At 49.6% G+C, this 25,578-nt stretch overlaps 1 protein-coding gene across 1 annotated transcript in view; it reads right to left on the bottom strand.

Annotated features, from left to right (window-relative positions):
* Positions 1-25,578, bottom strand: part of LOC105469441 (AHNAK nucleoprotein) — a 114,941-nt gene that overhangs the window by 56,416 nt on the left and 32,947 nt on the right. The window contains exon 5 of the mRNA XM_011720441.3: positions 3,910-4,009. Within this exon, the coding sequence (XP_011718743.1) occupies positions 3,910-4,009 (100 nt within the window). The remainder of the gene's footprint in view (positions 1-3,909; positions 4,010-25,578) is intronic.

Raw genomic sequence — 25,578 nt, 5'->3', positions numbered from 1 at the left:
GGTTTTTGGATATTAAAAGAAACGGCAGTATCCCCTTGAGAAGTCGACTTAGAGAAAGCTGGAGGCTCACGGCGGGGGGCAGGAAAGGCCTGTTTCTCACATGCCCATGAAGTAATGTTTACACAAGACTCCAGCTTCAAAGTCCACGAAAGTGGGGGACATGCAAGTTGGTTTCTAAGGAAACATCCATGATCAGGGGAAAGAGGCGTCTCTGGCAAGGAGAACTATAATCTTTCTCCGGTACTTTAAACCAAGGCATGAGAAGATGAAAAGCCATGGAAGTTCCTCTAAGTTCCCTGTGACTGGCTGCTTTAATTCTGCCACCCTCCCTGCCTGGCTCTGCAAAGGTGCTCAGTAAATAAACGTTCATGGAATGAACAGTCATCATGTACTCAGCGTACAAGTCCTTTGAGAAAAGGGGTCAAATCCCAATTCCCTTGAAATCCCGAGACATTTAATTTAATCAATGTTGAAGTAAAGTGTATAAGAAAAAAGTGCTGCATTTGGCAACACAAACACCAGAACCCAATCCCCAAAGAGCAAGAGAGAAATGGCCACCATGTAAGCGCTGGGAAGCCAGCCAGTGGTGCTTGCCATCATCTGTCTAGCTTTTTTCTTTTTTTTTTTTGAGATGGAGTTTCGCTCATATTGCCCAGGCTGGAGTACAATGGCGCAATCTCAGTTCGCTGCAGCCTCCATCCCTTGGGTTCAGGCAATTCTTCTGCCTCAGCCTCCCGATTAGCTGGGATTACAGGTGCCCACCATGCCCAGCTAATTTTTTTTTTTTTTTTTTTTTTTTTTTTTTTTTTTTGTATTTTCGGTAGAGACAGAGTTTTGCTATGTTGGTCAGGCTGGTCTTGAACTCCTGGCCTCAGGTGATCCACCCGCCTCGGCCTCCCAAAGTGCTGGGATTATAGGCATGAGCCACAGTGCCCAGCCCATCTGTCTAGTTTATATTCCAGACAGACTGTGCTGGAGATCCTCCTGGGCCCTTCTGAGTGTGAAGTCTAGTGGAGGCCCAGCACCATGGGAGCCAAAACAGGGATGCCTGGGCACCATGGGAGAGCACAGAGAAGGGGCCCTGAGCCCAGACTTGGAGGCTCAGATGGGCCTGGATTGGTGATTCAAAGGCCCAGGAAGACAGGGGACAAAGGGGTGTGGAAGAGCACAATAAAGACACAGGAGCGGCCCGGCGCAGTGGCTCATGCCTGTAATCCCAGCACTTTGGAAGGCCGAGGCAGGCAGATCACAAGGTCAGGAGTTCAAGACCAGCCTGGCCAATATGGTGAAACCTCATCTCTACTAAAAATACAAAAAAATTAGCTGGGCATGGTGGCACATGCCTGTAATCCCAACTACTCGGGAGGCTGAGGCAGGAGAATTGCTTGAACCCAGGAGGTGGGGATTGTAGTGAGTTGATATCGTGCCACTGCATTGCAGCCTGGGTGACAGAGTGAGACTCCATCTCAAAAAAAAAGACATAGGAGCATGGACCAGCATCATGGATGTGGGGACCAGCACTAGGCTGTGGCTGGAGTGAAAAGCCCACATGGGAAGTGGTGGGGGCTGAGCTGAGGACTGGGCCACGGCAGCCTTGGGTGCTGAGCTAAGGATGAGAACTTTGCCCCGAGAGCCACAAGCAGCTACTGAAGAATTTCAAGGAGGGGAGTAACATGATTTGATTCTTTTATTTTAAACTAACCACTATTTAAGCTCACTCTATCCATGGAGGAAAAGACCTAAGATAGGCAGACATTTAGGAGGCGACTGTAGCAAGTAATACAAACCAAAAACATTGGAAATGTTAAGAAGGTGGGTGACTGGTGTGGGCCAGAGACTGACCAGAGACGGTGGGGAGGGGGATGGAGAGACAGGGAGAGGGGAGGTGGAGGGGAGCCCAGATGTGCAGCCCTGGAGCTCGGAAGAGAAGCAGGCCTGAGAGCCACAGAGCCCCAAGAGGCTACCCGGAGAGAGAGTCCCAAGTGAGAAAAACAAAAACCCATGACAGGTCCTTGGGAAATTCTGCCGCTTTTGAGGTTATGGGAAAAGGGGAGCCCATAAAGGGCCTAGGAAGGGAGGGCAAAGTCATCCTAACCAAACAGACGTCAACACGAAGGAGATATCACCAAGCAGAGGGGGCAGGGTGTTTCAAGGAAGGAGAGGGCACAGCACTGAGTGTCCAGAGAGTTCCCTGGGCACTCCTATCAATGAAGTGGAGTCAGCAAGAGCAGTATTGAGTGGCAGGGTGGAAGCCTGGGGACAGGGAACAGGGGGATTGGAGTGAAGGGAAGATGAGGAAGAGGTGACAGGAATGGAACACGCAACACTTTCCAGTTGGCTCTCAAAGAATAGCACCACAGCAAGAGGGGTTCGGACTTGAGGGAGGTTTTCCTTCTTTTTTTGAGACGGAGTCTCGCTCTGTCACCCAGGCTGGAGTGCAGTGGCCCGATCTCAGCTCACTGCAACCTCTGCCTCCCAGGTTTAAGCGATTCTTCTGCCTCAGCCTCCCGAGTAGCTAGGATTAGAGGCGTGCGCCACCACGCCCGGCTAATTTTGTATTTTTTGTACAGACAGGGTTTCACCATATTGGCCAGGCTGGTCTCGAACTCCTGACCTTGTGATCTGCCCACCTCAGCCTCCCAAAGTGCTGAGATTACAGGCGTGAGCCACCGTACCAGGCTGGGAGGCTTTCTGTAAAGGAAGTGGAGTATGTGCCTGTTTATTTGCTAAAGGGACATTCACCCCAGGCTATGGGTGGAATACTGGGCAGGGAAGAGGTGAGAAGAGAAAATGGGGCTCAGATGATGGAAGGAGGGTCCACAGGAGTGGATGGAAGGAAGCGGAGCTCCCTTTGCCCAGTGACAGGGCAGTCAGTCCTCTCCAGCTGACATTGCCATGTGGGAATGCAGGCTCAGTGAACATGACAAAATGTTGAGAGGCCACACATTCCATATTTTCATTTATTGTTTTGTTTTGTTTTTCTGAGACGGTATCTCACTCTTTCGCCCAGGGTGGAGTGCAGTGGCGCAATCTCGACTGACGGCAATCTCCGTCTCCCAGGTTCAAGCGATTATCCTGCCTCAGCCTCCCGAGTAGCTGGGATTACAGGTGCCTGCCATCATGCCCAGCTAATTTTTGTATTTCTAGTAGAGACAGGGTTTCACTACATTGGCTAGGCTGGTCTCGAACTCCTGACCTCAAGTGATCTGCCTGCCTCGGCCTCCCAAAGAGCTGGATTACAGGTATGTGCCACCATGCCCGGCCAGTCTCCTGATTCTTAAATGTTTGCAATTACCTCCAAAAAACAGTTTAGTTTTTGTGCAGGCCAGAAACATGGCTATGGCCCAAATTGAGCCAATGACCCCCCTACGTAACTCCCTATGACCCAGGATTTCCATACCCCATAGTCACTCACTTCTTCCCCTCCGGCTCACTCTCCATGTGGGCATCTCCCTCCTAGGAGGCCTGAAAAAGCATTTCCTTTAGAGGATCAAAAAGACTTTTTCTAAACTCTGGTAGATCTTCCACTAGAAGTATATTCCAACCCTTTAATTCTAAGTCTTTGGTTTCTGCCCCACCCTGGCTTCTGGGTTTAATAGGTACTGTCTTAAAAGCATGTGGATATTCCACAGTAGCCCTCCCTATGAAGAAACCCTTGAGATTCCTTCTGAAGGAGTACGTAATCCTTCCGCAGTAAGTGCATTTCCTATGGGCTTCTCACAAAGCTGAAAGAAGACTAGGATTTGAATTTCCAGGCCCAGGAGAAAGAGGGGCTGGGCTCCTGGGGTCCTGAGCCATATCCTTCCAGGTGTGGCTTCCACAGCCCAGGCAGGCATGCCCATCTGTGATAAAGGGTATCATTATCATAATTAAGGTCATCTGTCTTTCAGTCCCCATCACTTCTCTCACCTGCATTTGGGGTGGAGATTGAAACTGCCCCGGCTTGGCTGCTGGCTTCCTTCTGTTTGTTCTGGTCTTTGCATTCCAGTGCTGATGGCTGTGGTGTGTTCTAACAAGGATAAAGATTATCACCAGGTCACTCATCGAATCATCCAATCAATGAGCACTTTTCAAATGCCTACTATGGGTGTATAAAATACCAGAGACCCCATGTTTACCACCACCCACCCCCAACACATCCTAGCCCAGCCCAAGCCCCAGCCTTGCCTGGAATTTCTAGCTGTAGAGATGATAACAGAGAATCTTCAGAAGACAACTGGCCTAAGCTGAGGGACAGCCCTTTGTGAAAGCGCCGGGAATCTCACACAAAGGGGACAATGCTATCTTGGGTTCATCCACCCACCAGACCCAGTCATTCTCCTCAAGGGCTTTGCGAGGACAGAAGGAGAGAGATAAGGTACAACTGAACACCGAGGAACAATGTATAAGAAAGGAGGGTTTTGTGGTGGGACCAGAGCATGCACGGTTACCGTCCCCTGGGTATCTTTTCTCGGTCAGCATTAAGCTGGATACTGAGGGGCAGGGGTTCCAATCACTAGACTCAGCTCCACTCAGAGTTCCTGACGCCTTACAGGGTAGATCTCCAATCCGAGGTCGCTACCCTCTGTGGGGAAGGAGAGTGTTCCCATCAAGAAGGAGAGCCCACCTGGCCATGGGATTCCCTGACCAATGGCAGGATTCCGTCTGTAGCAACACGGAAACCAGTTCGTGGAGAACTGTGGTTGCCATCAGTGGTTTCAACAGGTTACTCTTTTCATGTGTTTGCCCAAGTCTAACACCATCCCAAGAAATTACTCTTCCCAGCAGAACACAGTGGCTCACACCTGTAATCCCAGCACTTTGAGAGGCTGAGGTGAGAGAATCACCTGAGCCCGGAAGTTCCACACCTGCCTGGGCAATATAGTGAGACCCCCACCTCTACAAAAAATCAAAAATAAACAAAAATTAGCCAGGTGCGGTGGCACACAACTGTAGTACCAGCTATTCAGGAAGCTGAGGCAGGAGGATTGCCTGAGCCCAGGAGGTCAGGGCTACAGTGAGCCATGATCGCACCACTACACTCCAGCCAGGGCGACAGAATGAGACCCTGTCTCAGAAAAAAGAAAAAGGAAAAGAAAAGAAAAGAAAAGAAAGAAAAAGGAGGCTGGATGCGGTGGCTCATGCCTGTAAACCCAGCACTATGGGAGGCCGAGGTGGACAGATCACAAGATTAGGAGATCAAGACCAGCCTGGCCAATATGGTGAAACCCATCTCTACTAAAAATACAAAAATTAGCTGGGCATGGTGCTGGGTGCCTGTAGTCCTAGCTACTCAGGAGGTTGAGGCAGGAGAATCGCTTGAACCCGGGAGGTGGAGGTTGCAGTGAATCAAGATGGCACCACTGCACTCCAGCCTGGGTGACAGAGCAAGACTCCGTTCCGCCCCCCAAAAAAAAGGAAAGGAAAAGGAAATTACTCTTCCCCAGGGGATAGTAACCCAAAGGTTACATGAAAGGATTGAGTCAGGACCTTCAATTTCACACCGATTAAATTTCTTTTTTATTTTCTTTCTATTGTTTTCTTTTCTTTTCTTCTTTCTTTTTTTCTTTCTTTTCTTTCCTTTTTTTTTTTTTTTTGAGACAGAGTCTCGCTCTTGTCCAGGCTGGCGTGCAATGGCGCGATCTCAGCTCACCCCCACCTCTGCCTCCTGGGTTCAAGCGGTTCTCCTGCCTCAGCCTCCCGAGTAGCTGGGATTACAGACCTGCACTATCACACCTGGTTTATTTTGTATTTTTAGTAGAGATGGAGTTTCTCCATGTTAGTCAGGCTGGTCTCGAACTCTCGACCTCAGGTGATCCGCCCACCTTGGTCTCCCAAAGTGCTGGGATTACAGGCATGAGCCACCGCGCCTGTACTTTTTTTTTTTTTTTTTTTTTTTTTTGAGACAGAGTCTCACTCTGCAGCCTAGGCTGGAGTGCAGTGGCCAGATCTCAGCTCACCGCAACCTCCAACCTCCCAGGTTCAAGCAATTCTCCTGCCTCAGAGTCCCAAGTAGCTGGGATTACAGGTGCGTGCCACCACACCCAGCTAATTTTTTGTATTTTTAGTAGAGACAGGGTTTCACCACGTTGGCCAGGCTGGTCTCAAACATGTTGGCCAGGCTGGTCTCAAACTCCTGACCTCAGGTGATTCACCCACCTCAGCCTTGCAAAGTGGGATTACAGATGTGAGCCACCATGCTTGGCCTGTTTTCTTTCTTTCTTTTCTTTTTTTTTTTTTTTTGACAGAGTCTCACTCTGTCGCCTAGGCTGGAGTGCAGTGGCACAATCTCGGCTCACTGCAACCTGGCCTCCCAGATTCAAGCAGTTCTCCTGCCTCAGCCTCCCGAGTACCTGGGATTACAGGCATGTGCCACCACATCGGCTAAGTGTGTGGCTAAGTTTATTTTTAGTAGAGATGAGGTTTCACTATCTTGGCCAGTCTGGTCTCAAACTCCTGACCTCAGGTTATCCACCCACATTGGCCTCCCAAAGTGCTAGCATTACAGGCATGAGCCACTGTGCCCGGCCTCTTTTTTTTTTTTTAAAGATAGAGGTCCCACTATGTTGACCAGGCTGGTCTTGAACTCCTGGGCCCAAGCGATCCTCCCGTCTTAGCCTCCCACAGTGGTAGGATTACAGGTGTGACCCACGTTGCCGGGCCAAATTGGCGAAATTTCTTGTTCATCCTTCCTTCTTACAGGTGAACTATCTTCCCTGTTCCGAGCTTTCAGGAGGACTGTTGGGGCCACTTAAATTTTTCCTCCTCATAAGTAATAAGCAAATTCTTCATTAGAGTTTTCTAGACTCTGAGACAATAAATTATTTGTCTTTTTCTCTGAAAGCCTAGCAGTCCCAGGCATTCTGGAAATGTTTGTGGCTTGGAGAGATGAATGATGAGTGATGAAAGACTGAATGAGTGGTGAATAAATGAATGAATGAGTGGTGACTACATGAATGAATGGGTAGTGAATAAATGAATGAATGAGCAGTGAATAAATAAATGAGTGGTGAAAGAATGAATGAGTGGTGAATAAATGAATGGTGCAATAGTCTTTCAACCGAATGATATTTGCATTTCTTTTTTTTTTTTTTTTTTTTTTTTTTTTTTTTTTTTTTTTTGAGACGGAGTCTCGCTCTGTCGCCCAGGCTGGAGTGCAGTGGCCGGATCTCAGCTCACAGCAAGCTCCGCCTCCCGGGTTCACGCCATTCTCCCGCCTCAGCCTCCCGAGTAACTGGGACTACAGGCGCCCGCCACCTCACCCGGCTAGTTTTTTGTATTTTTTAGTAGAAACGGGGTTTCACCGTGTTAGCCAGGATGGTCTCGATCTCCTGACCTCGTGATCCACCCGTCTCGGCCTCCCAAAGTGCTGGGATTACAGGCTTGAGCCACCGCGCCCGGCCGATATTTGCATTTCTCTAACAATCGATGGCATGAAAATTTCCAAGGTTCTTAAAAACTACACATAGATTAATCCCATCCTACTGATTCGTCTTCCTCCACAAATTTTTTAAATTCTAATAATAATCAGATATAAATTATTTTACAAAAACAACCCTGTCTTTCCCAGAAAAGTTTGGTTGAGAAATTCAGCACGTGGTGACTCTTCTTTTTATTTCAATTGTTCAGTTTCTAGTTATAAAATGAAACTCAGAATAAGTCCAAATAACTACAGAAGGAAGGAATTTTTTTTATTTAATTTAGAAACAAAGATTAAATAATAATGGCAAACACATCAGCGCTTACCACATGCCAAATGATTTCTACCCTCATGTCAACTCCTTACATCAACTCCGGAGACAAGTGCTACTACTACCCCGTTTTACACAAGAAGAAACTGAAGTACAGAGAGCTTAAATAACTTGGCCCTAGATGGTACAGCTAGAAAGAGCCAGAGCTGGCTGGGCACAGTGCCTCACACCTGTAATTCCAGCACTTTGAGAGGCCAAGGTAGGCAAATGGCTTGAGCCCAGGAGTTCAAAATCAGCCTGGGCAACATGGTGAAACCTTGTCTCTACAAAGAATTCAAAAATTAGCTAGGACCACCAGGCGCGGTGGTTCACGCCTATAATCCCAGAACTTTAGGAGGCCGAGGTGGGTGGATCACCTGAAGTCAGGAGTTCAAGACCAGCCTGACCAACATGGTGAAACCCCATCTCTACTAAAATACAAAAATTAGCAGGGCATGGTGGCAGGCACCTATAATCTCAGCTACTCAGGAGGCTGAGGCAGGAGAATCACTTGAACTTGGAAGGCAGAGGTTACAGTGAGCCAAGATCAAGCCATTGTACTCCAGCCTGGGCAACAAGAATAAAACTCTGTCTCAAACAAACAAAAAAAAAAGTAGCCAGGCATGGTGGTACATGCCTGTGGTCCCAGTTACTCAGGAGGCTGAGGTGGGATAATCACCTGATCTCAAGGAAGTTGAGGCTACAGTGAGCTGTGATCACACCACTGCACTTTAGCGTGGGTGAGAGTGAGACCCACTCCCAGCAAAAAAAAGCAAGTGGCAGAGCTGAGATTTGAACTCAGACCACCTGGTTCATAAACCCACACTCTAAATGTTAAACCATCCATTCATGTTTCATAGCATATATTAGGAAATATGAAAGAAGGAAAAAAATCCAAGCCAAAGTTGCCAGTATATTCAAGGTAAGAAGTTATCCTATAGAAAGCATGGCTTTCAGTTAAATATGTAGATTACCTCACAGTGTCCTGTTGTAATTCATAGCCAAAACTAGAGTGCTTTAGAAATAACAGTAATAGGGCCGGGCGCGGTGGCTCACGCCTGTAATCCCTGCACTTTGGGAGGCCGAGGCGGGCGGATCACGAGGTCAGGAGATCGAGACCATCCTGGCTAACACGGTGAAACCCCGTCTCTACTAAAATACAAAAAATTAGCCGGGCGCGGTGGCGGGCGCCTGTAGTCCCAGCTACTCCGGAGGCTGAGGCAGGAGAATGGCGCAAACCCGGGAGGCGGAGCTTGCAGTGAGCCGAGATGGTGCCACTGCACTCCAGCCTGGGCGACAGAGTGAAGACTCCACCTCAAAAAAAAAAAAAAAAAAAAAAAAGAAATAACAGTAATAGGCCGGGTACAGTGACTCACGCCTGTAATCCCAGCACTTTGGGAGGCCGAGGCGGGTGGATCATGAGGTCAGGAGATCGAGACCATCCTGGCTAACATGGTGAAACCCCATCTCTACCAAAAATACAAAAAATTAGCCGGGCATGGTGGCGGGCGCCTGTAGTCCCAACTACTTGGGAGGCTGAGGCAGGAGAACGGCGTGAACCCGGGAGGCGGAGTTTGCAGTGAGCCGAGATCTCGCCACTGCACTCCAGCCTGAGCGACAGAACAAGACTCCGTCTCAAAAAAAAAAAAAACAAAAACCGACAACTGCTAAAGTGTTCTGAGCTGATCAAAGGAGGAATCCAAAGGCCAGTGTACCGTACAGCTTGGGACTGAATGATTGGCATTGTCATCTCGTCATTCCAGGACATGACCACTATGTGGCAGGAAAGGATGTGGCAGAAGGGCAGGCTATGGCACCAAAGAACTCCTTGAAGTCACTCGAGAAAACAGAGGATAAGGAAGGGAATGGGGAGGTCACTCCCCTGAGGCCCTCCATGGCCCCAGACTCTCCTGTTTTATATCTAAAGGTCAAGGTGAAATGGGTGGAGAACAGTGATACATAACCATTCCTATCAAAAAAGGTAGAGACATGATTACTCACTCGATGTAAAACGGTTACTAAGTAACAGAAGACACAGCATTAAATAGCATCATTGCAACATATCTGATTATGTTACTAATGTGAATCATTCACGATTTCCTGTCCGAAAGAGCTGAAATTTTTATTCTAACAAGATCATAGAAACTGGTAATAGGCCAGGCGTGGTGGTTCACACCTGTAATCCCAGCACTTTGGGAGGCCGAGGCGGGTGGATCACGAGGTCAGGTGTTCAAGACCAGCCTGACCAACACGGTGTAGCCCCGTCTCTACTAAAAATACAAAAATTAGCCGGGTGTGGTGGCGCATGCCTGTAATCCCAGTTTCTCAGGAGGCTGAGGCAGAAGAATTGCTTGAAGTCAGGAGGCGGAGGCTGCAATGAGCCAAGATCAAGCCACTGCACTCCAGCCTGGGCGACAGAACGAGACTCCGTCTCAAAAAAAAAAAAAAAAAGAAACTGGTAATAAATAAGTATAATCCAATACAAGTGTGCAGAAAATAGGGGCTTTCTAGGTATCCAAATGAAATACTCATATGTGTGTTCAAAGTGGCATGTGCAGCCGGGCACAGTGGCTCATACCTCTAATGCCAGCACTTTGGGAGGCTGAGGTGGGCGGATCACCTGAGGTCAGGAGTTTGAGACCAGCCTGGCCAACATAGCAAAAACCCATCTCTACTAAAAACACAAAAATTAGCCAGGCATGGTGGCGGGCACCTGTAATCCCAGCTACTCAGGAGGCTGAGGCAGGAGCATCACTTGAACCCAGGAGGCGAAGGCTGCAGTGAGCCAAGATCATGCCACTGCACTCCAGCCCGGGTGACAAAGCAAGACTCCATATCAAAAAAAAAAAAAAAAGTGAAATGTGCAAGAATGTTTGTACGTACAAGAATGTAAACACTGGGACCAGGCTTAGTAGCTCATGCCTGTAATCCCAGCACTTTGGGAGGCCAAGGCAGGCAGATAACCTGAGATCAGGAAAATGACGAAACCAGCTGGGCCAAAATGACGAAACTCCATCTCTAGTAAAAATTTTGCCAGGCGTGGTGGCGTGCCCCTGTAATCCCAGCTACTCAGGAGGCTGAGGCAGGAGAATCGCTTGAACCTGGGAAGCAGAGGTTGCAGTGAGCCGAGATTGAGCCACTGCACTCCAGCCTGGGTGACAGAGGGGAGACTTCATCTCAAAAAAAAAAAAAGTAAACACTGGAAATGACTTAAAAGTCCATCAATACAGGAAATGTTAAATATACAATATATCTATGCTGCACAATATTTCACAATGAAAAGAATGAGGTAGGTCTGTTTTCACCTACATGGAACCTCTCCAAAACGTTAAGAAGGGAAAAAGGAAATTGCAAAACAACACAGTCCAATCTTATTTATGGTTTTGTGAGTTTTGTTGTTGTTAACCCACAAAATTCTAGGCTTCTATGTTTGGACACGTCCAAATGCATTGAGCAAAATCTACAGGGCACATGCCAAGATGAAGCCGATGGTTATCATTAAGGAGGAGCATGCAAGGGTGTTCAGAACAAGTGGAATTTCTCTTGTATTGTTTTAATTTTTTACAAAAATCAATGGCATACTAAGATTACACTAAATGTAATTATAATTACACTATATGGTGTAATTAAAAATTGAATCTTTGGGGCCAGGCATAGTGGCTTGTGCCTATAATCCCAGTGCTTTAGAAGGCCAAGGTGGGAGGATGGCTTGAGGCCAGAAGTTTGAGAGCAGCACCTGGGCAACATAGTAAACCCAGACTCTAAAAAAAAAAAAAAAAAAAAAAAAAAAAAAAAAATTTATTATCTAGGTGTGGAAGCTGTGCCTGTCAGTAAGAACTACTCGGAAAGCTGAGGATCTCTTGAGTCCAGGAGTTCAAGGTTGCAGTGAGCTGTGATCATGCCAGTACACTCCAGCCTGAGTGACAGAGCAAGGCCCTTCGCTAAAAAAATAAATAAATAAATAAAAATAAATAAATAAATAAATCTTTGGAAATGTTGGTTCTAAAAATTTCCACCTGCCCAACAGAATATTCATTAGGATTGAAAGTACTTTACCAGTTGTGATTACTTCAACAAGGGGAGGTTCATTATTCAACAAGCATTTATGGAGCATCTACTGTGGGCCAGGCACTGTTCTAGACTCTGGGGATATATTAAAAATCCCTGCCCTCATGAAGCCTATATTCCAGTGGACTTTATGGTCTCTCTTCCACCTATCTTCTCCCACTTCCTTTGGTGGGAGTGGTCTCTGGAAGAGAGGCATGGGCATGAGGACATAAAATATGCCCAGAGGCAGGGGCATGACATAGATGAGCTCTGACCATGTCTTCTAGGCCTGGGAAAGAGGAGAAGATGGATAGGGTTTAAGGCTTTAGTGCAGACCCATAGCATCTGACTGGCCCCTCAGTAAACATCCTCTGTATCTATTCAAACCTGCCAGGCACAGTGGCTTATGCCTGTAATCCCAGCACTTTGGGAGGCCGAGGCGGGCGGATCACCTGAGGTCAGGAGTTCGAGACCAGCCTGACCAACATGGTGAAACCCCAGCTCTACTAAAAATACAAAAAAATTTAGCTGGGCATGGTGGTGTGTGCCTGTCATCTCAGCTACTTGGGAGACTGAGGCAAGAGAATCACTTGAACCTGGGAGGCGGAGGTTGTAGTGAGCCAAGATTGTGCCACAGCACTCCAGCCTGGGCAACAGAGCAAGACTCTGTCTCAAAAAAAACCAAAAAAACCAGCCGTACAAGTTGAGCAGTCAGCAGCTGTGCAGCTCCTAGCCACTCCTCCACCTCCTGGAGACTGTGAACCAAGCCACAAAGGGGGAAGGGGTGTGGCCGAGTGCTGGTTGGGCTTAGGAGCTCCTTGCTCCTCCAGGATGCCAATGAGACTTCCCTTCTGGCATGAGGCCACGTAGAATGATGATGGCTGAGAGTGCAACAGTAGGAGGACAGAGGATCGCTGGTAAGGGGAAAGTGAGTAAGTGGAAGGAAGTCCATGTAAGAGATAACTGTACTCCATCTGGGCCAAAATGGGGAGACCACATCTCCCTTCAGGGGTCATCTGACACCAGACCAAGGCTCAGCCAAGCTTTTCTGTGCTGGAGAGCCAGAAGCCAGCTGGGAGAGCCTGCTGGTCCTCGGTGCCCTCACTTCCCGGTCCTCTGCTCCTCTGTCCCCCGCACCAGACTACCTGGCTCCAGCTTGCTTCGGGTCTAAGCTGAACAGAGTAGGGAAGAGGGGCAGGTGAAATGCCTCAAGACAAGCCTGGCATAAAAAAGTGGAACTGAGTTTGTGGCTTACCCAAGAGATTAAACATAGTCTAGTTGTATCCATGCAATTTAAGGTGGGAAGGTGAAGGATCCTGTATTCCAAACCAACCTGCATTCACAAGACAAGGGCCGTAGTAAACGCAAAGGAATGACTCAATAGTGGCGAAACTCAGACATCCTTGACAAGCCAGTAGGGGAGATATTTCAGGCTAGGGCAGCCTTACCTGAGACCTTCAAATCATACTATAAAGGTACCTGGCTGCCCCACCTGAGCCCAGCCTAGCCAGCTTCCCAGCTATGCCGGTTCACACGGGTGCTAGAAGGCTGGGGTAATCTGATTGGCCCAGAGAGTCACGTGTGCTAGAGAACACTAGCTTTGTTAACGATCAGAGTCAGGTTTGAACCTGTTCCTCCCATACCTACGTGCTGTCCCTCAGAGAGCCCAATGGTGACACTCACAGGGTGTGGTATGCAGCTCCAAACCTCCCCAATGACTTAAAAAATCCAAATGAGTTTTAGATTGCTGAACCCAGTTGATCATACCAGAAATCGAGCGAAAGAACCACCTCAACATCATTTTTTTTTTTTTTTTTTTTTTTTTTTTTTTTTTTTGAGACGGAGTCTTGCTCTGTCACCCAGGCTGGAGTGCAGTGGCCAGATCTCAGCTCACTGCAAGCTCCGCCTCCCGGGTTTACGCCATTCTCCTGCCTCAGCCTCCCGAGTAGCTGGGACTACAGGCGCCCGCCACCGCGCCCGGCTAGTTTTTTGTATTTTTAGTAGAGACGGGGTTTCACTGTGTTAGCCAGGATGGTCTCGATCTCCTGACCTCGTGATCCACCCGCCTCGGCCTCCCAAAGTGCTGGGATTACAGGCTTGAGCCACCGCGCCCGGCTCAACATCATTTTTTTTTCCACTTTCAGCTAAGCGAACAAACTGGGAGATTGCTGCCTCACGACTTTACGTAGTAAATAATCCTTTCATCTCCCCTTTGGCTGGGAAGAGCTTACTCTCTGTAGACAAGGAACCGGCAGAAGCCTCTATGTCAGCTGAGGTTTGAACAAGGCAGCGTCGAGCTGGGAATACTCACTGTCAAGTTTTTTCCCCCTTGAAAACTGGATGTGGACATTGCTCAGACATATCATATCACATTAAAACATATAGTTCTGGCTGGGCGTGGTGGCTCACACCTGTAATCTTAACACTTTGGGAGGCTGAGGGAGGAGAATCGCTTCAACTCAGGAGTTCGAGACCAGCCTGGGTAACATAGTGAAACACTATCTCTACCAAAAAAAAAAAAAATCAAAAACACAAAACAAATTAGCCAGGCATGGTGGCACTTGGGAAGTTGAGGTGGGAGGATTGCTTGACCCCGGAAGGTGGAGTGGCAGATGGCACCACTGCTTTCCAGCCTGGGGGTCGGAGTGAGACCCCATCCAAAAACAACAACAACAACAACAACAAAACAATTTTATCCCTATCTTCCAAAGAGATTTCCGGTGTCAATGCCTCAAATTCTACATTCTAGAAGAACTTTGCCTGCCGGGCGCAGTGGCTCACATCTGTAATCCCAGCACTTGGGGAGGCCAAAGTGGGTGGATCACGAGGTCAGGAGATAGAGACCATCCTGACCAACGTGGTGGAACCCCGTCTCTACCAAAATACAAAAAATTAGCCAGACGGGGTGGTGCCCACCTGTAGTCCCAGCTACTCAGGAGGCTGAGGCAGGGGAATTTCTTGAACCCAGGAGGTGAAGGTTGCAGTGAGCCAAGATTGTGCCACTGCACTTCAGCCTGGCGACAAAGCAAAGCAACACTCCATCTCAAAAAAAAAGAAAAAGAAAAAGAAAAAAAGAACTTTGCCAAAACCTGAGAGAAATAAATGCATTTGCCAAACCCCAGCATGATGTGAGCGCTTTGCTCTCCAGATGCCACAAATACTCTCCTGCGCTCACATGTCAATATATCACAGCCAAGTGCTGCCCAGCAAATACACAGGGCTTTGTCTCATTCTGCAGCGCTGGACGCTGGCCACGGAGCCACTGTTGCTGTGTCTGTCAGGCACAAAGAGAGCGGTGGGGCAGGCAGGGGGCATGGGGCAGTGAGCTGCAAAGACAAAGCCAGCCCCGCCTTGCTGCAGGTGGGAAACACAGCTCTCCACATCCCAGCCAGGCTTTGCGGGTCAAACAATTCTCTAGGAAGGAAGGAAAGGAGAACAGAAGAATAATCAAAAGCCACACTGCCTAGACTTAAGCAGTGAGAGATGCCAGCCACCCGTTTCGGACCAAACTGGGCAGATTTGGGGTGTCTCCTCCTCTTCCACACCTGAGCACTCCTCCACTCCCTCTTCCTCAACTTCCTGCCCCAAGCAGCACCTTTTCGGCCGCTCTTGCCACCCCACCTTTCTCGGGCTTCAGGTCTTCGACTTCAGAGTCTCCGAGCTTTTCCTCTGCCTCCTTTCCCACCCCAGCAGGGCAGTCCTGGGGGCTGGAATGGTGTGGATTTGAGGAGTTTGCCAGCTGACAGGGCACAGAATTTAGCTAAATTCACACTCTTCCGCAGCTCAAGGAAAGCAAGCGAACTGCAAAACTTCAGCAAGTTTATTAGAGAGAGTTTATTTTGTTTTGTTCTTTAACTTTTGTTTGTTTTTACCCTAAGTATAGGCTAAAACCTGGGAGACCAAGAAACTAAACAGTAATTGACAGAAGGAAAACTGGAGCAGCAGTGGCCGAAGGGAAGTGTATGAAGTGATTGGATAGTGATAAGATGGCTTATCGAGTTTCTGCCACGTGCCATGTGCCTGGCAGTGCGCTGGAGACATCATGATGGACAAGCACACTACATCTCACTCACAGAGCTGACGGTCTGGAGCGAGAGGCAGACAGACAAGCCATTGGCCACTGATATTTTAATATGAATAGTGCTAAGAGCAAAAAAGTACAGAGCAACACAAATGTATGAGATGGCTGGGGAATATCCAGGAAGGCTTCCAGGAGGAAATGACCTCTGAACTGAAACCCAAAGGATGAAGAAGAGAAGCCTGCATGAAAGCCAGGGTGCTGGAGAGAGAAGAGTACATTAAGGGTACTGGAAAGAGCTGAGTGTGGCTGGAGAGGCCAGCTTGAGACTGCAGAGGCTGACAGTGGCTAAGTCAAAAGCAGGCAGACCACCGAGTGCTCCGTGGGTCTTGGCTGGAGTATGAAGAGGCTGAGACATGTAGTGTTTGGAGCCACCTCCAAGACCTTTTTTTCCCTGTGTGAACCTATGTACAGTTCAGGCTGACTTACTGAAGCATTTCTGTCCAACTTTTAAATCTCCATATTCCGTGAGAGTTCCGCAAATGCTCATAAATACAAAACAATCAACAGTCCAACCCATCTCAAGTAGGAGTGAGTGGGGGACACGCCCTGACTCCCATGTTTTTTCCTGTCCTTATTTCTGCCACCAGCAAAGCCCAATCAAAGGTTCTCCACGATTACATAACCAGACATGGCAAGTAAGCCTCAGCAGACACACAGGATCTGAACACTTCCCCTTCGGAAACTGTAAAACAACGAAAGTGGGCTGGGCGCGGTGGCTCACGCCTGTAATCCCAGCACTTTGGGAGGCCAAGGCGGGAGGCTCACAAGGTCAGGAGCTCGAGACCAGCCTGGCCAACATGGTGAAACCCTGTCTCTACTAAAAATACAAAAATTAGCCGGGCGTGGGGGCAGGCACCTGTAATCTCAGCTACTCAAGAGGCTGAGGCAGGAGAATCGCTTGAACCTAAGAGGCAGAGGTTGCAGTGAGCCCTGACCGTGCCATTGCACTCCAGCCTGGACAACAAAGTGAGACTCCATCTCAAAAAAAAAAAGAAAAAGAAAAAGAAAAAAAAAAGTGAGTGTTTGCAGAACATGCAGAGTGGCCTTTTTACCTGGGTTGCCGGCAAGGTCTGGACTCACCATCCAGTGGCAAGAACCTGATTAATCCAAGGTGTTTATTTCCTTTTGATAAACAGTAACATGTAATTTTCCATTTTTAGACACAATAATTATTTTAAGAGCAGTCACCAAAATCAGTACTTAGAGGGAGAGGTTTTCCCTCATAAGAGGACAGCAGCTCAGTTTAAAAAATAATTTTTTCTAAAAGTCCCTGGCTCGAGGCCGGGCACAGTGGCTCATGCCTGGCCAACATGGTGAAACCCCGTCTCTACTAAAAATCAGTCAGGCGCGGTGGCACACACCTGTAATCCCAGCTACTAGGGAGTTTGAGGCAGGAGAATTGCTTGAACACAGGAGGCGGAGGTTTCAGTGAGCCAAGACCCTACCACTGCACTCCAACCTAGGCAACAGAACAAGGCTCCATCTCGAAAGAAAGAGAGAGAGAGAGAGAGAGAGAGAGAGAGAGAGAGAGAGAGAGAGAAAGGAAGGGAGGAAGGAAGGAAGGAAGGAAGGAAGGAAGGAAGGAAGGAAGGAACGAAGGAAGGAACGAAGGAAGGAAGGAAAAGAAAAGAAAGAGAGAGAGAAAGAAAGGGAGAGAGAGGAAGGAAGGAAGGAAGGAAGGAAGGAAGGAAGGAAGGAAGGAAGGAAGGAAGGAAGGAAGGAAATTAGTGTCTTAAACATGATTCAAGAGACAAGCAGTTTTTGGAAAAACATGTTGTTCAAATAGAGTGAAGGACAAAAAGCCACCCCTCCCTGCCAGGCCCCCCAGCAAATTTACCCAGAACTTATCCCACCTGGGGCTCCTCCCTCCTGCAGCTAAATTCCTAGAATTTATTTTCCAGGAATTTAGACAATCTGCACTGGCTGCCTCCACTTTCTCATCTGACTTCCCTATCTGCCTGAAGGGCCCACTTGAAATTCAAGTTGTGAGCCGAACTTGCAATCTTACAAATAGAAAATGCCCTGGCATTATTCTTGCCTGCCTGCTCACATTCCAGCCCTCCCCACCGCCTGGCCACCGGAGACAGAGGACAGAGGCGTGGTTGGCAGCCACGCGCCCTTTAGGAGACCACACACCTAGGTAAACACTGGCTGGAAAGGCCCAAGGTTGTCCAAAGCCTCCCCTTTCACCTGGCTGGGGTTGGGGAACCTTAAGGCCAAAACTCCTCCACATAAGGGTCAAGCGCCCCTGCCCCACCCCCTACCCTGCCCCCTGCAGCCCAGCATCCAGAGGATGTCAGGAGCTCCTAGAGGAGAAAGCAAGGCGGGTACGACGCTGTTTGTGAGGATGTGCTAAAAGGCTCTGCCTTCCAAAATGCCCTAAGCTGGCCTGCTGATGGGCCTGAAGCAACCACGTGAGAAACCCATCCCTCAGGGTCTAAAAACTCTCTTTTTAAATGTAAACATTGAAAAACAATAACATATATGACACTGACACTCTCCAGGACCTTAGTTTCTCAGGGTACAAAGCTGCTATTTGAAGGAAGTCTGGATAAAGGGGAAAGCGCGCAACGAAAGGCGCACTGTTTGGGGATTGGGGACCCAGTAGGGTAAGGGGTGAGGTCCGGTGGCCACCCCTTGGGAAGTGTAAACCTGGCCTCAGCAGCTTCCCGACATTCCCCCAGGGTCTTCTTTCCCCCCTGCTCGGCCCCTCTTTGCTCTCCTCTGTGTCCCAAGCCTCCAACCCAGTCTGCGGGCACGTGGCTCACAGCAACCCCAGGGGACAAAAATCCGCCTAGCAATGGGTCATGGGGCCCAAATATGGCCTGGCAATCGACAATTCGGCCAGCGGGGTGTGGCCGCAGATGCTCGCTACAGACCAGGGTCTCATGCCCTTGATTCTGAGTGCCCCGGGCTTGCTGGATGGGGGCTTACCGGGTATCATCCCATTTCTGGTTGAAGCAAGGGACTTGCCTCTATATTGAAAGTGCGCTGCTTTACTTCGATTGTAGGTTTGTTTGGAGTGCTAGAAGGGATTTATGGAGACAGGGAGCGGGGCTAAAGTCCCCTCGAAGTCACCTTTGACACAGTCCTTGCTCCCTGTGAGTCCTCTCCCTCTTTTTCTTCCTTCCTCTTCACGCCCTTTAACGCTCCCTGCTGCTCATTGCAAGCCGCCGCCCTTCCCTCCCCCTCGACCTAGGGCTTTGCTCCTCCCCTGCTGCCTCCGCCGACACGCCTCGCCCCACTATCCACCCCCCAGCAAGACCCCTGGCCACACTGTCCGCCTCTGCCCATTGTTTCTCATGTTTTCCCCCTTAGTTTTCTGCTTGCTTTCTTCTCCAGCTCCCCATAATCTCCGGAACGAAGAGCAAGCGGTCCAGGCCGAGTGCAGTGGCTCATGCCTGTAATCCCAGCACTTCCGCTGGCCGAGGCAGGAGGATCGCTTAAACTCATGAATTCCAGACCAGCCTGGGCAACACAGCAAGACCCCCGTCTCTACAAAAAAAAAAAAAAAAAAGGCGGGAGGTGGGGAGGTGGTCACCGAGCTGGGCATGGTAGCGCACGCGGGTAGTCCCAGCTACAGGGTAGGCTGAGGTGGGAGGATGGCTTGAGCCCAGGATGTCCAGGCTGCTGTGAGCCATGATCACGCCACAGCACTCCACCCTGGGCAACAGAGCGAGATCCTGTCTAAAAATAAATAAATAATAATAAGTAAATAAATAAACATTTTTTTAAAAAAAGAGCAAGTGGTCTGAGCTGAGCTTGGGGACGCCCGAGTTCCTTCCCCTTGGGAGGGTATTGGGGTTTGTGGGGTCAGGGGAGCTGCTCCATCCAACCCAGGAGGTCAGGAAGACTGAGATCCTTCTACTCACACCACGGATTGTTGGCAAGTTCTCACTTCGGGCTAAAATCAGCCTCGCCCTGGAGCCAAGCAGGGCTGGCAGGTGAAGAGATACAGGGGAAACTGTCAGGGGCAGGAACAACTTTGTTTCACCCAAAATGCCTCCTTGCAGCCCCGTTGCATTTACAGGTTCTCCCCCAGGCAGGAGGCTCAGCCCCTCAGGGCCCCAGCTGGCCAGAGGGGTGTGCATCAGGCCTGGCCTGTATTTTCCTAGCTGCAGGGCAGCGGGAGGCCATGGGCTTAGCCAGGGCTGGGGGGGGCTTCCAGGCTGCGTGGGCCGGGTGGTCTGGGGCCAGTGGGTGGGGCTCATTACAATGCAAATGATTTGATCATAGTTTCTCCCTTGTTTATTATTACAGTGGAAGAGTGAAGACTCAGGAGAGGAAGGACCCAGGAGAGCCTCGGGAGGGACTGACAGCAGCCAGGAGGCTGAGCCTGAACCCTAAACCCTACCCCCTCCTCCCCAAAATGGGCAAATGGGTGTATGTCCCAGTCTTTTCCTTTCAGGGCTGGACCTGAAACCCGCCAAGCTGCCTGGCTCTCAGGTTTCATTCTGAGTTCGTTCCCCTTCTCTTGCTCCCCGGCCTGACCCTGCTAAACCTCCCACGCACACATCTCCACTTCCACACTTTTATTCCCGTCCTTCTGCCTGGAATGCCTTCCCCACACTCCTCTCCAAACTTTGAAATAGTTATACACTGTTATTAACAGTCTTCCTGGTACCAGAGCAAGCAGAATGCTATTAAAAGCATGGGCTTTTCAGTCAGCACAGACCCCTGCTATTTGCTAGCTGTGTGACCTTGGACATCATGCTTAACCTCTCTGAGCCTCAGTTTCTTTGTCTATTAAATGAGAACCATCATGCCCACCTCATACGGTTGTTGTGGAAATGAAAAGAGAGAAAGCATGTAAAATACATACACAAGGCCTCACACAAACTAAAAATACATAGGAATAGCTAACACAGTATTTACTGTATGCTGACCACATTAACTTAAATCATCCTCCCCACAAAACTGCGAGAGAAGTACCATATCATCCCTATTTTATAGATTAAACAAACAGGGTTGGGGATGCGGGCTCACGCCTGTAATCCCAGCACTTTGGGAGGCCAAGGCAGGCAGATCACTTGAGATCGGGAGTTTGAGACCAGCCTAACCAACATGGCAAAACCCCGTCTCTACTAAAAATACAAAAATTAGCTGGGCATGGTGGACATGCCTGTAGTCCCAGCTACTGAGGAAGCTGAGGCAGGAGAATCCAGGAGGCAGAGGTTGCCGTGATGGCGCCACTGCACTCCAGCCTAGGTGACAGAGTGAGACTCCGTCTCAAAAAAAAAACCAAACAAGTAAACAAAACAAAACAAAACAAAACTGCAGCACAGTGAGGTTTGATAACTTGCCCAAGGTCACATAGCTAGGAAACAGCAGAACTGACAGTTGTTATTATTATTATTCCCCTACTAGATGGTAGGCTCATTGAAGAAAGGGGCTTTGTACATAATAATTGGGGTTTTTTAATTTGTTTTTTGGGACTGGGTCTCGCTCTGTCACTCTGACTGGAGTGCAATAGCACAATCACAGCTCACTGCAGCCTTGAATTCCTGGCCTCAAGTGATCCTCCTGCCTCAGCCTCCCAAAGCATTGGGATTACAGGAGTAAGCCATTGTGCTGGGCCATACTAACTTTAATAACTACTTTCAAGAATGTTAAAAAGTCCAAGTTCAAGTCCCTGCAAATTTCAAGAGGCATCCTCTATTTCCTAAAATTCCCCCAGAAAAGAAATTCCCAGCTTCTTCAGGGAAACAATAGTGACATCACAGAGAAGACAAAAAAAATTTTTTTTTTTAATCAGAAAGCTTGGATAGACTTTGGCCAGGTCACCTCTTCCCAACTCTATGAGTTGAGACCAATCGCTTCGCTTCTCTAAGCCTCACCTTTCTGGTTTGTAAGATAGAGTCAGCAAATGCCAGAGCTGCCTGCTTGCATGGGCGGAGCTGAGAACCCAGTGTGAGATCTCAAGAGATAAAGCACTCTGTGGACTAGAACGCCCTGTCCAAAGAGAAGGTCTTTTCATCCGTAACCCTTTCTCATCCTTGGCCCCATTACTGGGAAGTTTTTCCGTTAAGGCCAAGCCTCAAGCGTGTGGTAGAAAATAACAGAGGCGTTTAAAGGGAAATGAAACCGCCCTTCTCAGCAGAATGTTCCCCACACATTTGCCGTGGCCCATGGCAGTGCCTCTGCTGGGCGCCTTCAGCCTTAGGAAGCACTTGCGCGGCTGCCTGACGCCACTGGGCAATTCAGAGGCTGGTAAACAGCCCATGGCATTCCCGGCCCGTGGCAGGCATTCATGCACAGAATTCTTTGTCCTCGTGAGGAAGGACAGAGAGTTGCTCTGTGCTGCAAAGCTCAAAGCCAGAACTCCATTTTCAAAACCCCTGGCCCAAGATCACGCCAAGGCTAAGCGTGCCACCAACCTCTGAAAGTGTGCTTGTGAAATAAACTTCCCCAAACTTGGACATTTTTCTTGAAAACTTGGGTTTCCTTGTTAATTCTAACGAGGAGGCATGGAAACGTTACTATGGAGAAACTTGGCAATCTCCTACTTAACCAAAGAATTGAAATTAACATACCCATCATGTGGCTCCTGACACGAGGCACCAAAAAGGACCCAGCATCACTTGTGTGGTATTCCTGCCCCAAAATTCACAACCTGAACACAACTATGAGGAAACGTCATCAGACAAACCCAGATTGAGGGACATTTCTAGAAAACTGGTCCCACACACTTCAAAAATATCAATGCCATGCATGACAACAAAAAGCTGAGAAACTATTCCAGATTAAAGAAATAAAAAGCCAGGCACGGTGGCTCACACCTGTAATTCCAGCACTTTGGGAGGCCAAGGCGGGTGGATCACTTGAGGTCAGGAGTTCGAGACCAGCCTGGCCAACATGATAGAACCCTGTCTCTACTGAAAATACAAAAAATTAGCTGGGCGTGGTGGCGGTCGCCTGTAATCCCAGCTACTCAGGAGGCTGAGGCAGGACAATCGCTTGAACCCGGGAGGAGGAGGTTGCAGTGAGCTGGGATCGCACCATTGCACTCTAGCCTGGGCGACAAGAGTGAAACTCCATCTCAAAAAAAAAAAAAAGAAAGAAAGAAAGAAAGAGACCAAGACAACTAAATCTCATGTGAGGTCATCAACAATTGCAGCCCAAAGAGGAAAAAAAGACATTGTGGCCGGGGGTGGTCGCAAATCCCAGCACTTTGGGAGACTGAGGCAGGCAGGTCCCTTGAGGCCAGGAGTTCAAGACCAGCCTGGCCAACATGCTACTAAAAAAACACAAAAATTAGCCGGGTATGGTGGCACACACCTGTAATCCCAGCTACTTGAGAGGCTGAGGCATGAGAATCCCTTAAACCTGGGAGGTAGAGGTTGCAGTAAGCCGAGATCACACCACTGCACTCCAACCTGGGGGACAGAGAGAGACTGTCTCAAAAAAAAGGAAAAAAAAAAAGACGTTACTATAAAGACAATTACTGGGGCGGCCGGGCGCGGTGGCTCACGCCTGTAATCCCAGCACTTTGGGAGGCCGAGGCGGGCGGATCACAAGGTCAGGAGATCGAGACCACGGTGAAACCCCGTCTCTACTAAAAAAATACAAAAAATTAGCCGGGCGCGGTGGCGGGCGCCTGTAGTCCCAGCTACTCAGGAGGCTGAGGCAGGAGAATGGCGGGAACCCGGGAGGTGGAGCTTGCAGTGAGCCGAGATCGCGCCACTGCACTCCAGCCTAGGCAACAGCGTGAGACTCCGTCTCAAAAAAAAAAAAAAAAAAGACAATTACTGGGGCAATTGGTAAAATGTAAATATATACTACATATTAGATAATATGTCAATGTTTTGTTTTGCGAATTTAATTATTGTATTGGAGTTTTTTGGTTGGTTTGTTTGTTTGTTTGAGATGGAGTCTCACTCTGTTGCCCAGGCCGGAGTGCAATGGTGCAATCTCGGCTCACTGCAACCTCTGCCTCCCCCGGGTTAAAGTGATTCTCCTGCCTCAGCCTCCCGAGTAGCTGGGATTACAGGCACCCACCACACACGGCTAATTTTTTTGTATTTTTAGTAGAGACAGGGTTTCACTATGTTGGCCTGGCTGGTCTGGAACTTCCTGACCTCAAGAACTGCCCACCTTGGCCTCCCAAAGTGCTGGAATTACAGGCGTGAGCCACTGCACCTGCCCTGTATTGGAGTTATATAAGAGAATGTCCATACATGCTGAAGTATTTAGGGGTTCACACCATTCTCCCGCCTCAGCCTCCCCAGTAGCTGGGACTACAGACACCAACCACCATGTCCGGCTATTTTTTTTTTTTTTTTTTTTGTATTTTTAGTAGACATGGGGTTTGACCGTGTTAGCCAGGATGGTCTCAATCGCCTGACCTCGTGATCCACCTGCCTCCGCCTCCCAAAGTGCTGGGATTACAGGCGTGAGCCACCGCGCCCGGCCAGGGCATCCAGTTTTTCACACCCATCGCATCACTTGCTCTGCGGAAATCCTCAGAAAGAGGAATCTGAGACCAGTGGGACTGGGCCACATCTAGCCACATGGGACTCAGAAAACATTTATTGAATGGACACTGGGGCCACCACTAGCCTGCATCACTTCTTCCTCAAGCTAAAAAAATTTTTTTAAATTGATATATTATTGGACAACCTGGGTAGTTCTCCCCAGAGGACTTTCCAGCATCCTAATGGGCATTCTTCCCTGGCTGTGTACACAAGTGCACCCCACCGTCGCCCACTCACCCCACCGTCGCCCACTCACCCCGTCACCCACTCACCTCACCGTCGCCCACTCACCGCACTGCTTCACCCACTCACCCCACCGTCGCCCACTCACCCCACCGTCGCCCACTCACCCCACCGTCGCCCACTCACCGCACTGCTTCACCCACTCACCCCGTCACCCACTCACCCCACCGTCGCCCACTCACCCCACCGTCGCCCACTCACCCCACCGTCGCCCACTCACCGCACTGCTTCGCCCACTTACCCCACCGTCGCCCACTCACCCCACCGTCGCCCACTCACCGCACCGTCGCCCACTCACCCCACCGTCGCCCACTCACCCCACCGTCGCCCACTCACCCCACCGTCGCCCACTCACCGCATCGCTTCGCCCACTCACCCCACCGTCTCGCCCCACCGTCACCCACTCACCTCACCGTCGCCCTCTCACCTCACCGTCACCCACTCACCTCACCGTCGCCCACTCACCGCACTGCTTCGCCCACTCACCCCACCGTCGCCCACTCACCGCACCGTTTCGCCCACTCACCGCATCGCTTCGCCCACTCACCCCACCGTCGCCCACTCACCCCACCGTCTCGCCCCACCGTCACCCACTCACCCCACCGTCGCCCACTCACCCCACCGTCGCCCACTCACCTCACCGTCGCCCACTCACCGCACTGCTTCGCCCACTCACCCCACCGTCGCCCACTCACCCCACCGTCGCCCACTCACCCCCCCTCCAGACACCAGGGCTACTCATCTTGAGCAGCACACACACTCCGACCTGCCCCCCACTCTTGGCTTCAGAGTTGAGGAAGGAACAGATGGGTTTCCAGCTGTGGTTGGTTGAGTGAAAGCAGCATCCCGGGAGCAACCCCAGGCCCTGTTAGGACAGACGGTGATGTGTGCAGTTGTGTGCGCCATTGAGCCTGAGCATGCTTATGGCTGGAGTGTCTGTGTGTGGCCCAGTGCAACCAGGGGGTTTCTGTAGAAGATGGGCTCATGCCTGTCTCTCTAGGAGTTCACGCCAGCTCTTGTGCTC

Source organism: Macaca nemestrina, chromosome 12 (assembly GCF_043159975.1).
Source record: "Macaca nemestrina isolate mMacNem1 chromosome 12, mMacNem.hap1, whole genome shotgun sequence".
Classification (NCBI taxonomy): domain Eukaryota; kingdom Metazoa; phylum Chordata; class Mammalia; order Primates; family Cercopithecidae; genus Macaca; species Macaca nemestrina.
This window is presented reverse-complemented; position numbering and strand designations above follow the sequence as displayed.